A 13,549-nucleotide genomic window follows, 5' to 3' on the forward strand; every position below is an offset into this window, starting at 1 on the left:
ATCAGCCGTGAGCAAACTGTGGGCGGAGCCAAAGACCATTCGTCTTTGTCAGTTTGGTACTTAAAGACACCGCCCCGCGCGTGGCCCCTGCATTTTAGAACTTGTTTCGCGCAAATAATGAAGATAACACTTCATTGCAAAATAGTATTTCAAATACAGTCAAGTATCCCGTATTGAAACCGATTATAAACACATCATTTTATACAGCGTCTTTCATAGTTAACACAATCATGGGTTATTGATATTTACTGATTTTGTTAGACGCATTTGCCTATACATTGGCCAAATTTGTCTTTGTTCCGAGTAGATTGCCAAATAACATCCTTCCTTTCAGCGATATGACGTGTGTTAAAAAATGCAAAAGAATTCCGGTCATTCTTTGATATAGTGCACTGTTGAAATGACCGCCCATTATGCTGATATTACACTTGTTACTGTATATATTCCCAGGTTTAATACTAATCATATGGAATTGGAGATGCCATGGGTATTTTCTTACATACTGTAGTTACAAACCCTTTGCATTATAAAACAGGCCTGCACTGAGCAAACAACTTCTACTTTCCGCAGATGTAGGTTGATTTGGTAAGGTAGAATAGACAACATCGCAAAGTACTTCTGGGCTGTGTTTGTTTTTTCAGTTTAGATTTTTTTTTCAATATTTGTTTTAAAAAACCTTCAAAAATTGAAGTAATACTGGAAAATTTTTAACATATTTTCAGAATATCTGCATGTCTGATTATTTGTGATCATGTTTAGTTATCTGCGGTGGGTTGGCACCCTGCCCGGGATTGGTTCCTGCCTTGTGCCCTGTGTTGGCTGGGATTGGCTCCAGCAGACCCCCGTGACCCTGTGTTCGGATTCAACGGGTTGGAAAATGGATGGATGGATGTTTAGTTATTCAGGCGTGCCTCAAACCTAGTTTGAATATAAGTGGTCTCATATACATACTGACTCATCTTTAACTACACCCATCATTTTCACAGTGCCTTTTTTATTATATTCATTGTTATTCTTTAGTAATCGCAAGACTAAGGTTTTTTATTAGTTTTTTAATGGCGTTCTTCTCATGACCTACTTTTGAGAAAGCCTGGTATATACTTAGGAATATTACTAAGCTAATGGTATGCATGGTATTATTTATCTATGTGGGGTTTTAATCAAGGTACTCAATTTTTCCTCACACATCCCAAACATACCCTTGCTAGGTTAAGTTATAAATTATCGCCTTTTGAAAGTGAGCTTTGCGAAGGAGTCATCCAGGTTTGGTTCCTATTTTGCGCTGAAAACTTCTCCCTCACGACTGTGAAAATGGATTATGGGGTTTAAGAATGTTATATTAAAGCAGAGTACATTATATCAAGATTCTCTATTTCTTTTTTTAGGATTGGTCATATCTATTCTCTCTTCCACATTACTGTGTTGATTGCTGTCATTATAGTCCGATATTTCTTCTCCTATACACAAGACAATACATGTATGGATTTTAACCTTTTATGAGTAATTTACGTACAAATAAGCTAGTCATTTGTCCGGGGTTCCACAGAAATCCAAAAACACTGCTTTCGGGTTGATCAGACTTTCAAAACTGAACCGATTTAAGTGCGTGGGAGTGCTGCTGTTCTTCCATGAACTGTCGTGCTGTCCATGGACAGTTGCTGCCTTCCACCACAGATTACCTTGGTTTCTCGCGATTCGTTTCTGGTATTAGCATATTCCCACAATTAATTATATCGCTAACTAACACTGAGCATCGGTGCTGTGTTCTGATTCACTTCACCTCAGTAACTGAACCCGGATCCAGTGAACATGATGTATAAAAGACTTAACAAAACGAAGAAATGAATGTAATAAAGTATTACTAAGAACAGATTTTTTGATGCGCATGTGTTCATATTATATAAATGTATGCCAGATATTGCAAGGCCTTTGACAAGACGACAAACCATAGCCGCGTACACTCGCACAGAAATTCATACTGCGCCAGTTCTATAGTCCCCATGTAACACTAGCCTTTGGCATGTGGGAGTACTCGGAGAAACCCCCATCAATTCCAGTAGAAACTACGAAGAAGTAGGATTTGAACCCTGGTCGTTCTTAGTTGTAAGAACTGTTGTCGCATAATATAGTTAGGACTAGGCACGTACGTTGTTTAAAAACGAACAAACGTATAAAGCAGTGAAGACATTGCAATCATATTTCTCACAGACGGTATTGCTCCATTCACAAGGCTTCCGAAGAACAACACCGCCGCTAACGTCACCGGCATCTCGATTGGACTACTAGTGCTTAGTATGGCCACAAATGTTGAGCACCGCCTACACGTTCAGTTCCGCCCACACTCTCCGCCCTGCAGCCTTTCTTTACTTGCTTTTGTTTCTTTTACAAACCACCTCGAGTTTGCAAACTCGCTCACTCACAGGACAGGGGAGCCAGTTGCACTTTTTCTCTTAGCCAATAAGACGGGAGAAGGCGCGGCTTAATTTTCTTACATTCATAAACGGATGTAGCGAGAACTGGTGATGAATGTACTTACAGTAGACCCGAGGCAGGGCGGCGTTGTCTCGCGCACCATGGCGGAAGAAGACGATAAGGGAGTTCGGATTTTACAGAGCCTCCGGGGAAAAATTTGTAAGTCAAAATAATGAAAAAAAGGCACCTCTTAATTGCCGTGCTGCCACGTTTTCACAGCAAATCTCACAACCCGGCCTGGCGGGGCGTGGCGCCGACCTGTTCGTGCTCCTGAACGATGTATGCCGTGTAATATTAACTGACAAGAAGGAAGGGGGGAAGCAAATCAGTGTTTTAACCTAGATTTAAAGAGACAAGGGAGCCCATGGGGCTGTTGACATGAGAGTCTTCGGTTGGTGTTTCAAGCCGATTTTACCATGTTTTTCTGATAGGGATGTGTTTTTCAGTAGCTCAATGTTGTCGAGTCTATATTTTATTTTACTTACCCTGGTTCTAGGAATGTCTTGTAAGAGACATTAATTTGAAACCTATCCTTTAGATGTTTCAGAATGATCTGATAAATGTATGTTTGGATGTGGCACAATCTAGTATCTTTCATTTTACTCATTATTGGGGAAGACTGGAAAAGTCAGTTTTGAATTGCACAAAATGACCTTAATGTAGTAGCGAAACTATAGGCAGGAAGTTGGCAGTATTTGAGTACAAGTAGAAAACCTTTATATCGAACGCATTGGATTAGGTTTCTTTTTACAAAAACTCGATTAAAGCTAGATAAAGATTTGGTCTGTAGCTCGTGCTGTTGCAAACTAGTTCAGTGGATAATGCAGCAGGATGCTGCGGCTTCCTTGTTTAAACCTTTCATCTCAAATTTTTTTTCTTTCTATCTTAGCTTTGGTTTTTAAACGTTAAAAGGCAGTACGTTAAAGACACCACTTCTCTCTATTCACCTCTAGTAAATTACTCGATATAAGGGTTCGTTTAAGCACCATACTTTACCCGGTGTAGCGACTTTCATATTGTACACTTGATTCTCGCAATCCACGGCAGATCACACTGTATCATTAGATTGCTTTTAGCACATGGAATGACAGATAAACCGAGCAGAAACCACAGCAGTTTACGGGAGTTGGCCCTTCTGTAGGTGGACTTTAATAATGATCACTGCTAGAAAGTGCTTTACAAAGCAAATATAATGTGTCAGACAATGTAGCAATCATAAACCACTGTACATCGCATTGGAGAGATGATAAAAGTTATATAAGAATTATGTAAGATTTCACTTTTGAATCTAACAAAGAAGAGACATGTCAGCTAGTTGATTTTTAAATGCTCAGAAGTCCTGAATATTTAGCCTATTGCTTTTGGGAGGTCTCCTTTGTTAATGTTTTAATGGATAAGAAGCTCAGATAGATATTTAGGTCTGGAAAATGTCCTGGGTTTGTAAGTGAATAGTAGACATTTGAGGATGATTCATACATTAATAGGAAGTTACCTTGTCAAGCTTGTTGAGGGAATGAATATGTGCCAGGTGCCTAGAATGAGGGATCCAGATAACATACTAAAAACTGGTTTGTCTTTTAAACATCTTTTGAGCTTATAATAGCCTTAATGTAGTTTGAGAAGCTGTAACGTCATTATCTGATTTGTGATAGAAAAATATATAAATCAGTTATGCACCTTAATGTAATGAAGTAACATTTAATTTTCTCCGGAATCTGCATTCCTCCATGAATGTTCGGTACTTGTATCCAGTGGTACAGTGTTGCCTCCTAGATATTGTCTAGGGCCCTCTTTGTGTGAAAGAGTGCACATTCTCTCACTCTCTTTTTGTGGGCTTTCTATAGCTGCTTCAATTTCAAAGCTGTATAGGTTTGGCTTATTAGCAACTCAAAATTTTCATTTTTGGGTTTTCCCAGTGATAGTCTGATGCACTCTTGGTTCCTGCCTTATGTCTGACACTGTCAATTCCTGCAAATGTCTGGTTAAAAAGAGGTGGTTTTATAAAGCATTTTCTAGTATTAGAACAGAATATGCATTTTGTCTGTTAGAAACCATGTAAATAGAATTAAAGTTTTGCAAATAAGATGCTAAAAAATATTCATGTTAAGCAATCAAGTACTGTATGTTTTTACAGTATTTTCACATTTCATTATGTTGTTATGATAGTCTTTATAAAAAGCAAATAGATTAAAATATATTGACAGCTTTGCTCAGAATTATATATATATTATAATGTGAGGTACATAATTTTATAGAAAAGTATGTGACAGAGGATAAAGGGAGATGATGTATGAGCTAACTTCTTTTGAATGTTAGTTATGGGTAGAAAAATACCTTGAGGAGTACAGCAGCAAATGATCAAAGCATTTGATTAGCCTGTTGAAAAATGTTCCTGTACACAATTAATAAGAAAGCTAAAAGTCACATCATATGACAGCCTAAGAATGATGGGGATCATTCATCACAGGGCAGTTTTTCCACTAAACTTAAAATATTTGTAGATTTAATGGAATCTGGAGAGAATGGATGTAATATATCATTGGAAATTTGGCTCTGAAATTAATTAATTTGCTTTTTAAATATTTTTAAGTTTATCAGGGCTATGAAATAGTATTTGTGACGGTAATCATATCTACAATTCCAGGGTAGTCTTTTTTTATGGCACAAATACAGCATAGGTGCAAATGTACATTTATTTATTTTTTTATTTTTGTTGCGTGGAACTTACTCTGTAAATTATTCATGTAATTTTTTTGAAATACATTTGAAGATATTTTGGGTTAATGTGTCTTGAAGGCTATAGAAAAAGAATTTTTGTTCTGATTGTAATATTTTATCTAATGATAAGACTTTTATTAAATAACCCATATTGTAATTCTACACAATGCATACTTGCTGGCATATTTTCCATAAAAATACCTTTTAAGTAATTGTATTTATTGCAATGACAATTAGCTGATAAAGTGAGTTAGCTGCTTGTGCTTTGTTTATGTATACCTGTATATTAGGAAACATATTAAAACAGTGTTAAATAGTTTATTTAGTGGTTTAGATAATTTGCTTTCACCAAATTAACAGTAAACTGGTGCATATTCAAGATAACATATTTCTGATGATCTTTCTGAATAATTTGAGTATCAGTAAATGTTTTAGGTTAAGCCTTTATGTACAGAAAAGAGAATACACAAGTAAACATGCATTTTATAAAATTATTGACCTGCTAGATTACAAAAAAATAAAGTTTGTTTCTGAATATATTTTAAATAGCCTTGTGTTGGTACTTGTTTTAACCAGATTTGTGAAGGTTTTTTTTTTTTAAAGCAGGGAATGTTGACCTAAATAATAAAAAAGCTTCTTGCTGACAGATGTGAACATTGCACTTCACTTTACTCAGTTATTGTTTTTAATTTCTATTAATTATTTGTTTACCATGTTTTATAATTTATAGTGTGCTGTAATGGCTTAGGCATTGAACTATAAACAACATCTTCACTGGTTCAATTACTACCTCTTACTCACTGTGCAACTATAAGCAAGTCACTGCCCAGTGATCTAATAACGAAACCTATATGTATGCTATGGCAGTGCTCAAGTCTTGGCAGTGAAACTTTTATGTGTTCTCTTTTTTTATTAATTTATTTGTATGAAGTGCTACCAGACTATGAACTGCTCATAGCAGTTTTGTCTGTAACAATGTGTAATTTTTTCCTGAAATGTGTACTGTAAATAGTGATTTCTGTTATCAAAGTTTGGGAATTGTATGTGCTTCTGAAAGGTGTTGCATAAAATATAATAATCTTGTAAATTTTACGCAGTGAAATGTATGTGTAATTAATTTTACAGATTTTTTTTATAATAAAATCTTTAATCAAATTTTACATTTTTCAACCAGAGACATTGCTGTTTTATGACCAAAATATCTACCATCCAATCATTTGCTCAACCTGCTCAATCCAGTTTTTCAGTTTTGGGGAGAGAGATCTATTAAGGGCCCCACCTTGCATGAAATATAAATGCTTGTTATTATTTACCTGTTAATATAAATATGCATTTTTAGTTACAGGTCATTTAAGGATGAAAATGTTTCATTCTTGCAATGTTACATTTTGACCTGTAGTTCACATGAGTTAATTTCTGTTTCTGTGTTCTGCTGTATTTTGATTTGTTGTGTTGCATTATACCATATATTTTTCTACAGTATACACGTTACATTTACCAGAGTAAATGAAATGATACTCTCTAATACGTGTAAATATATAAACACTTTGTCACATTTGTTATATTCTGTATTGGAATCAACATATTAACAGGATATTGGCTAGAGCTTTAGAATGTTTCTTTTGTTCCAGAAAAACCTGACTTACACTGAACCCAAACTCATCTATATTTTTCTTTCGAAGCAAGAAGATAGAACGAAAACGAATTTTCAGTATTACAGATAACATTCTAAGAGTTAAACAGATGTATATAAATGCAACACTCAATTATAAGTATATTTTATTTGTTATGTTTCAGAATGCCCCCACAACTCTGGTCAAGATTAAGTGGGTCAAAAAATGACATGACATGTTTCAGATTGGAATAAATAAATAAATAAAATTAGCCCTATTCTATTGCTTTTTTTCTAGTTCTATAATGCAGCTTGTAATGCTAGGTGGTTTAAATTCTTGCAACATTTATGATGGTTAATTGCAGTATATCTGCAAATAAAAAGATCTGGTAGCACAAATGCAGAAAGGTTCAGATTTTTTGAGTTGGCTACACTGTATATGTTAATGTGTTTTATTTTAAAGATCTAAAGTAAGGTCACTGCTAGCAACAATTAAATATTTGTTGTAAAGTTTTAAGGACCTAGCCTGTATTAAAATACTATATACTAGGACCTGGTGCATTAAAGTTTGTTTCTTGCAGAAGACAACATGTTTTAACCATATTCTGTTAGTAATAATATATAATGCTCAAGGCCCATGCATATAATTGCTGAGCTAAGACTTTAGCCATGTTTGAATGTACTGCAGATAATCACAGCTCCAAAGACTCATTTTTGATGCTTGTCTTAAACTTTACATGGAGTTACCATGTTCTGCCCAAGCCTATGTGTTTTTTCTGAATACTGTCTTTTCCTCCTGTATCCAAAGGACATGTGGGGTAGGTTGATTGGTGATTCGGGCCTGTATGAGTGAGTGTGGATAGGATAGACCAATGTTAGTATGTGCAGCAATGGACTAGTGTCCATTCCAGAATTAGCATCTGCCTCATAAGTGAATATGGCACAGTAGGTTCCAATTCTCTGTAAGCCTGTTTTGGAATAGACTACTTTGGCATATGAATGAATGGTTTTGTTTGCTTTAATAATGTACTTTAGGTTTGTAACTTTACATAACTTGGTGGAATACAGAAGATATTATACATTAAAATAAGCAGGTGTAATCAATTTACATATTCACTAATAGATATGTTTTGTAAATAGTAATTTATTTTATCTGATGAGGCCACTGACTATTCTTAAGTGTAGCACTAATTGTGGCATTGCCTTTAACCTTGTGACAACACCATAAACACTGCGGTAGTTTTCCAATCTGGAAAAGCTTAGTAGTGGAACATCAAACTCCAATCTCTGAAGTATTCTGAGTGACCTGAATAAGAACGGTACTTGGAGTTTATAATTTAAAAAGACAACACATAGGCACATACACACACAAATTACTGGTTTGAGCAGTAATAGCTTTAATATTAGCTATTATTATTATTAGCTGGACAACAAACATTTTGCTTCCTGAGCACTTTTGTGTGAATTTTCTGTATTTTGGCTTGCTGATCATAAAAGTCACCTTTACATTTTCCTGTCACATACCTTTTTATTGCCATTGCCAGTTTTTGTTCTTTCGTCTCATATTCTAAGTTTTCATATGCTTTACAACATCCACAACTAGAATATCTGTGGTGATCTAAGGAAGTAGCACAACTACTAGTAATGCAGCTCAAATATACCAAGTTTTGCTGGTTCATTTCTGAATGGGACGGTGGGCTTAAGACTCTCACTACATTAAAGAGATCTGGCCGCTGCATAAGCATTTGATTCCATGTCAGAAGAGTATGGCTCCTAAACCACGTCAACCCAACAAAAGATATTTTTTTGCCTCTTCTTAATATAAAATCTGGACTGATGAAAAATGTTGTGAAAGCGAAGAACAAGGAAAGTGAAGGATTTCAATATCAGAGACATGTTTACCATAAATAACTGCTGTCAAGTAGGAAAGCATTTTTGTTAGTCCCTAAAGCCCAATACATACTCAATTTCAAGCGGTTTGAAGATCTACTAGTGGTGCCAGAGAAAATAGATGTTTTTGAGAATATTTTTGGCAACTGCTAAGCACCAAACTACATCCAGCTGGTTGACAACATGCTGCAAGGATACAAAACCATGAAGTGCAACATGTCGCTAAAGATGTAATTTCTGCCTTCATACTTGGACTTCTTCTCCACTAATCTTGGTGCAGTCACTGATAGATATGCTTAATGGTTTCATCCGGACATTGCAATGATAGAAATGCAGTATTGGGGCAAGTGGAATCTGTCAGTGCTGGCCGACTACTGTTGGAAACTGAAATGAGAAGTATCATATGCTACAAATGAAAATTACCAGCAGTATTCTTTTTAGCTCCATTGAAATAATGCAATGTGTCAGCATCATTAACCAGTTAAACACGCTAAATTTGCCAAAAGTTAATTTCATGTTTTAGTAATTCCTATGTTATACAGTCAATCTGAAATTTAATGTCTGTAATCTGCTTTAAGCTTTCTATAATAATAACCAAAAATTTTCAGGGGAAAAAAAATGTTTTCCTAATATATTCAAAGTTGTTTGTTATCTGAAGGCCACATATAAGACCTTATTTATCATTGTGATGTTTTAGTTATAAACTATTAATAGGTTGACTCCTTATTGCCTGATTCCTTGTGGGTTTTAGCCTGATTGTCTTATAGTTACATGCTTATATACTGTACAATTATATTAAAATCCTCTGACTTGGGGAAAAATATTAAAATTCAACACAAACTGTCTGTGTATAGTTCGGATTCCATTACAGTGCTCCTGAGTTGAGAGGTAGCTGTAATAACCTTGGAGCCACCCAAGTCTTTGTACCTTTGACCTCTCTCCGTAAATTTGCCCCTGTCTGGTGTCTGTGGCCTACATTTTCTTCTTAATCTAAGAGTGATTTTTTCAGTTACACAAGGTATTATTTCCTGCCAAATGAAGCTGTGAATACTGCAGCTCCTGAAGTCTTTATTCTCAGAAGATTGCTTTCTTTTAGGCAATGATACTGGCCAACAACTCTTGTAAAATAAATATAGTTTTAGATAAAGGCTGTTTTTGTGAAAACATAAAGCAGTGTATTTTATGTTTACCGTAATTAAAAATGGATAAGTGGCTTTAACTGACTTTGTAGACAAAATGTACCTTTTCTGTCAGTCTAATCATATTTTTCAGAGGAATTGAACAGGGGTACACAGATACCATTTTGCAAAAGGTAATACCAATCCCAAAGTACTTTGTTAGCAGAATAGGATATAATAGAGTACTGAAATAATTTCAATGAAAAGATAGTTTGATGGTAAGTTTCTAACAACAGAAATATGTAAAGGAGATAATACATTTCTTTTAAGACCGAGTGAACAAAATGTGTTTTTTTAATTACCGTAGAATTGTTATTAAATTGCATTAGAACATTATCAAAATTACTAGCTTCACCTGAGAAATGTTGTAAGACAATGGGCATCAGTTATTGTGCCCTCAGTTAATTGGGTGTATCATATGTACTTTGTTAACTAACTGAAGGCTTTTCTGTATACAGTATTTTCATTTTTTTAAACTAAAGCCTGATATTATTGGCAGGCATTGTTGTGCAGTGGTTAATGCTTTTGTCCTGTGACTTCATAACCTGAGATTGTGAGTTCTATTCCTGCTACTGACAATTATCTCAAATGTTGTAAAAGTGTCAACCAAATAATAAGTAATGATGATAATAATAATTAATATTAGTTCACTGGATTTGCTTACTCTTGAACATACTTTACACAGTTGTTCATGAGTAAAACATTCCTGACTTAGAACAAATCTTGCTTTTTTCCTGTTTTTCCTAGTAACTTGGCTTTTGATAATGGTTATTGCAATATTCAGTTTAACAGCAATGTGTATCCTTTTGAATTGAAATATGTATTCAGTAGAAATAATGTGAAATTGGAGTGGTCTTTAAGAAAAGGGACTGGAGGGTTCATTCCATCTTTAAGGGGGATCACACTTCTCAGCCTTCTTGGGAAGGCCTATGCCTAGGTTCTAGAAATGAGGATGTGGCTGTTGGTCAGTCCTCAAATTTAGGAGGAACAATGCAGACTTCATCTTGTAAGCAAAATACTGGACCAGCTTTTATCCTCATAAGGATTATGGAGGGTTAACGGGAGTATGACAAACTAGTCTCTTTGTGTTTTGTAGACTTGGAAAAGGCATATGGTCACATCCTTTGAGATGTGCTTGTTTGGTGCTTTGGGAGCATGGGGTACTGTGCCAGCTTTTACAGGCCATTCACTCCCTGTACAACCAGAGCGAAGGCTTAGTTTGCATTGCCCGCAGTAAGTTGGACTCATTCCCACTAGATGTGGAGCTCTGCCAGGGCTGCCCTTTGTCGTCGCTTCTGTTCATAAATTTTTTTATAAACTGAATTTCTCGTCACAGCGAAGGAGTAGAGGGTGTCCGATTTGGTGGCTTTAGGATAACATCTATGCTTTTTACGGATGATCTGGTCCTGCTAGCTTCATCAGGCTGTGACCTTAGACACTCACTGACATGGCTATGTGTGAGGCGGCTGGGATGAGGATCAGCATCTCCAAGTCAGAGGTCATGGTTCTTTGCCAGAAAAGGGTGGAGTACCCTCTCTGGGTTGGGGATGAGGTGCTGCAGAGAAGTTCAAGTATTGGGATCTTCTTAACAAGTTATAGATGGGAATGGGAGATCCACCGGTGGATCAGAGTAGTATCCACGGTCTTGCAGATGTTGTACCAGTCATTTGTGGTAAAGTCTCAATTTACAGGTCGATCTGTTTTCCTGCCCTATCATATGGTCACAAACTGGTTGTAGTGACAGAACTAGATTGTAGATGTGATTGCAGATGCAAGCTACTGAATGTTTTTTCACCGGATGTCTGGGCTCAGCCTTAGATTTGTGAGAAGCCCAGACATTTGAGAGGAACTCTAAGTATAGATGCTGCTCCTTCACATTGTAAGAACCCAGTTGAGGTAGTTCTAACAACTGAATAGGATGTCTCCTGTTTGTTTCCCTTGTGAGGAAGACCCAGGACATGCTGTGGAGATTGTCTCTGGATTGTCCTGGAAATGCCTCAGTATCCCCATAGAAGAGCATCTTTGCTTAGACTGATGCCCCTACAATAAGGGGTAGAAATGGATGGATGGATTTTCATTTTATTACACCATTCCCTAAAGTACAGTGTTTCTTTTCATGTTTTCCACCGGTTGTATGTAGTCCCCCTTTAAATGTCAACAGATATGAATGTATATGCAAAGCTGTGCCTGAAGTAAATAAACTTATGTGCCAGTTACCCTATGTGTTACACTGCTGCAGAGTACTTCCCCATTAGAAATTCAAGCACCACGACCTGTGACAAATATTTTGACTGAAATTTGCTGACATAAAAGAAAATTAGCCTCCCTATGTTTTTTTTTAGTTTCTTCATAATTTTTGTGTTTGTTGATATTTATTAATATTATACTAATGTACATGCTCTATGCTGTGCTTAGTGGTGGCTTTATGCAAACAGGGCACAGCATCTGCCATCAACAAGCACGTGAATAGCAGCATTAGCCAATAGGGGTAGAAGGACGGATGAAAAAGTGGCAGTATCCAATCAGGAAAAAGAGAAATGATCATGCTTGGTCAGCGGTTAGCCAAGTGCGCTACAACCACCTTAAACCACATTATTAAGTTGAGATGTACAGTATTAAAAAAAAAAAAAAAAAAAAAAGTACATTGCTCAAAATATTGAGCCAAAACTTAACTTCTATAAATATTATATTTGCCCTACACTGAATCAATATCCTCTTAAAAAGTATGTGTTGGAAAAAAATTAATTTTAATTCTTGACACCATTTAAAATGACTGAAATATAGGAAATAACGTAGCTTATACTAAACAATATGAAAATTTACAGTAAGCACATATAGCATCCTGTCAGAGTTTGGTTGTGTGCCAATCAAGCCCTGCCTACCTGTGATCTTGTGTATTAGAACTATTTCAGCTCCATCAGTGACCAATCCAGGAAAAAATACCATCAATAAGAATATTAATATCTGTATCCATTCATATATTTTGTTTTTTTTCTGTTTAATATTTTTTTTCTATTTATTTTTGTTATTTTTCTACATTTAGAACAGAGTTTCTTAAACTATGGGTTCCCAATTTTGGGTCCCTTAGGCTTGCAACGTATATCATGGTTGGCCGTCACCTGTTGGTCGATGTAAGGTCTGCTATATCAATCTGCGCTGATTTTTCCGAAGGGGGATGAGATCTGACGATCGTCATGGAATGGGTTTTGAAGACATTAATAAGGGAAAGAAGGGGTTCTGAGAAAAAAAGTTTAAGAAACCCTGATTTAGAACAGTGCTGTGGATTAATTAAAAATGTATATGTCACACAGAGGCTAATTATAGCTACTCTGCTGGTACAATATGTCACACTGTTCGCTGTTTTACTCATTTGGCTTTTATTTTTTTACATTGCATTACCCTGGTAAATTGCATTTCATTTAATTCATTTATAAACCTGGGCACTGGTGTGTGACAGCTGCATTTAATCTCTCCTCAGCCTATTTTATATTTTCCTTGTGTTTTTTTTTTTTTTTAAATAGCATTCTTTCTTTACAGTGAGATCACATTAAAGCAGTGTTTTTGTCAATTAGTTTCCACTTTTAATAGATGAATGAATAGATTATAAGAATAACTGTATAAAATATGTGATGATATTATTTAGGAATAAATCTACAACCAATGTTAAATGTGATACTAA

General features: G+C 35.7%; 1 protein-coding gene across 2 annotated transcripts in view; it reads left to right on the plus strand.

The window, feature by feature from the left end:
- The first annotated feature begins 2,204 nt into the window (after positions 1 to 2,204).
- rasa2 (RAS p21 protein activator 2) overlaps positions 2,205 to 13,549 on the plus strand; it is a 120,138-nt gene continuing 108,793 nt past the window's right edge. Inside the window, exon 1 of one of the 2 annotated variants that reach the window (XM_051922280.1) lies at positions 2,205 to 2,631. In XM_051922280.1, coding sequence (XP_051778240.1) covers positions 2,523 to 2,631 — 109 coding nt within the window. In that variant the 5' untranslated portion in view covers positions 2,205 to 2,522. The remainder of the gene's footprint in view (positions 2,632 to 13,549) is intronic. The other variant, XM_028794669.2, reaches the window with a different exon arrangement.

This window comes from Erpetoichthys calabaricus, chromosome 2 (genome assembly GCF_900747795.2).
Source record: "Erpetoichthys calabaricus chromosome 2, fErpCal1.3, whole genome shotgun sequence".
Classification (NCBI taxonomy): domain Eukaryota; kingdom Metazoa; phylum Chordata; class Cladistia; order Polypteriformes; family Polypteridae; genus Erpetoichthys; species Erpetoichthys calabaricus.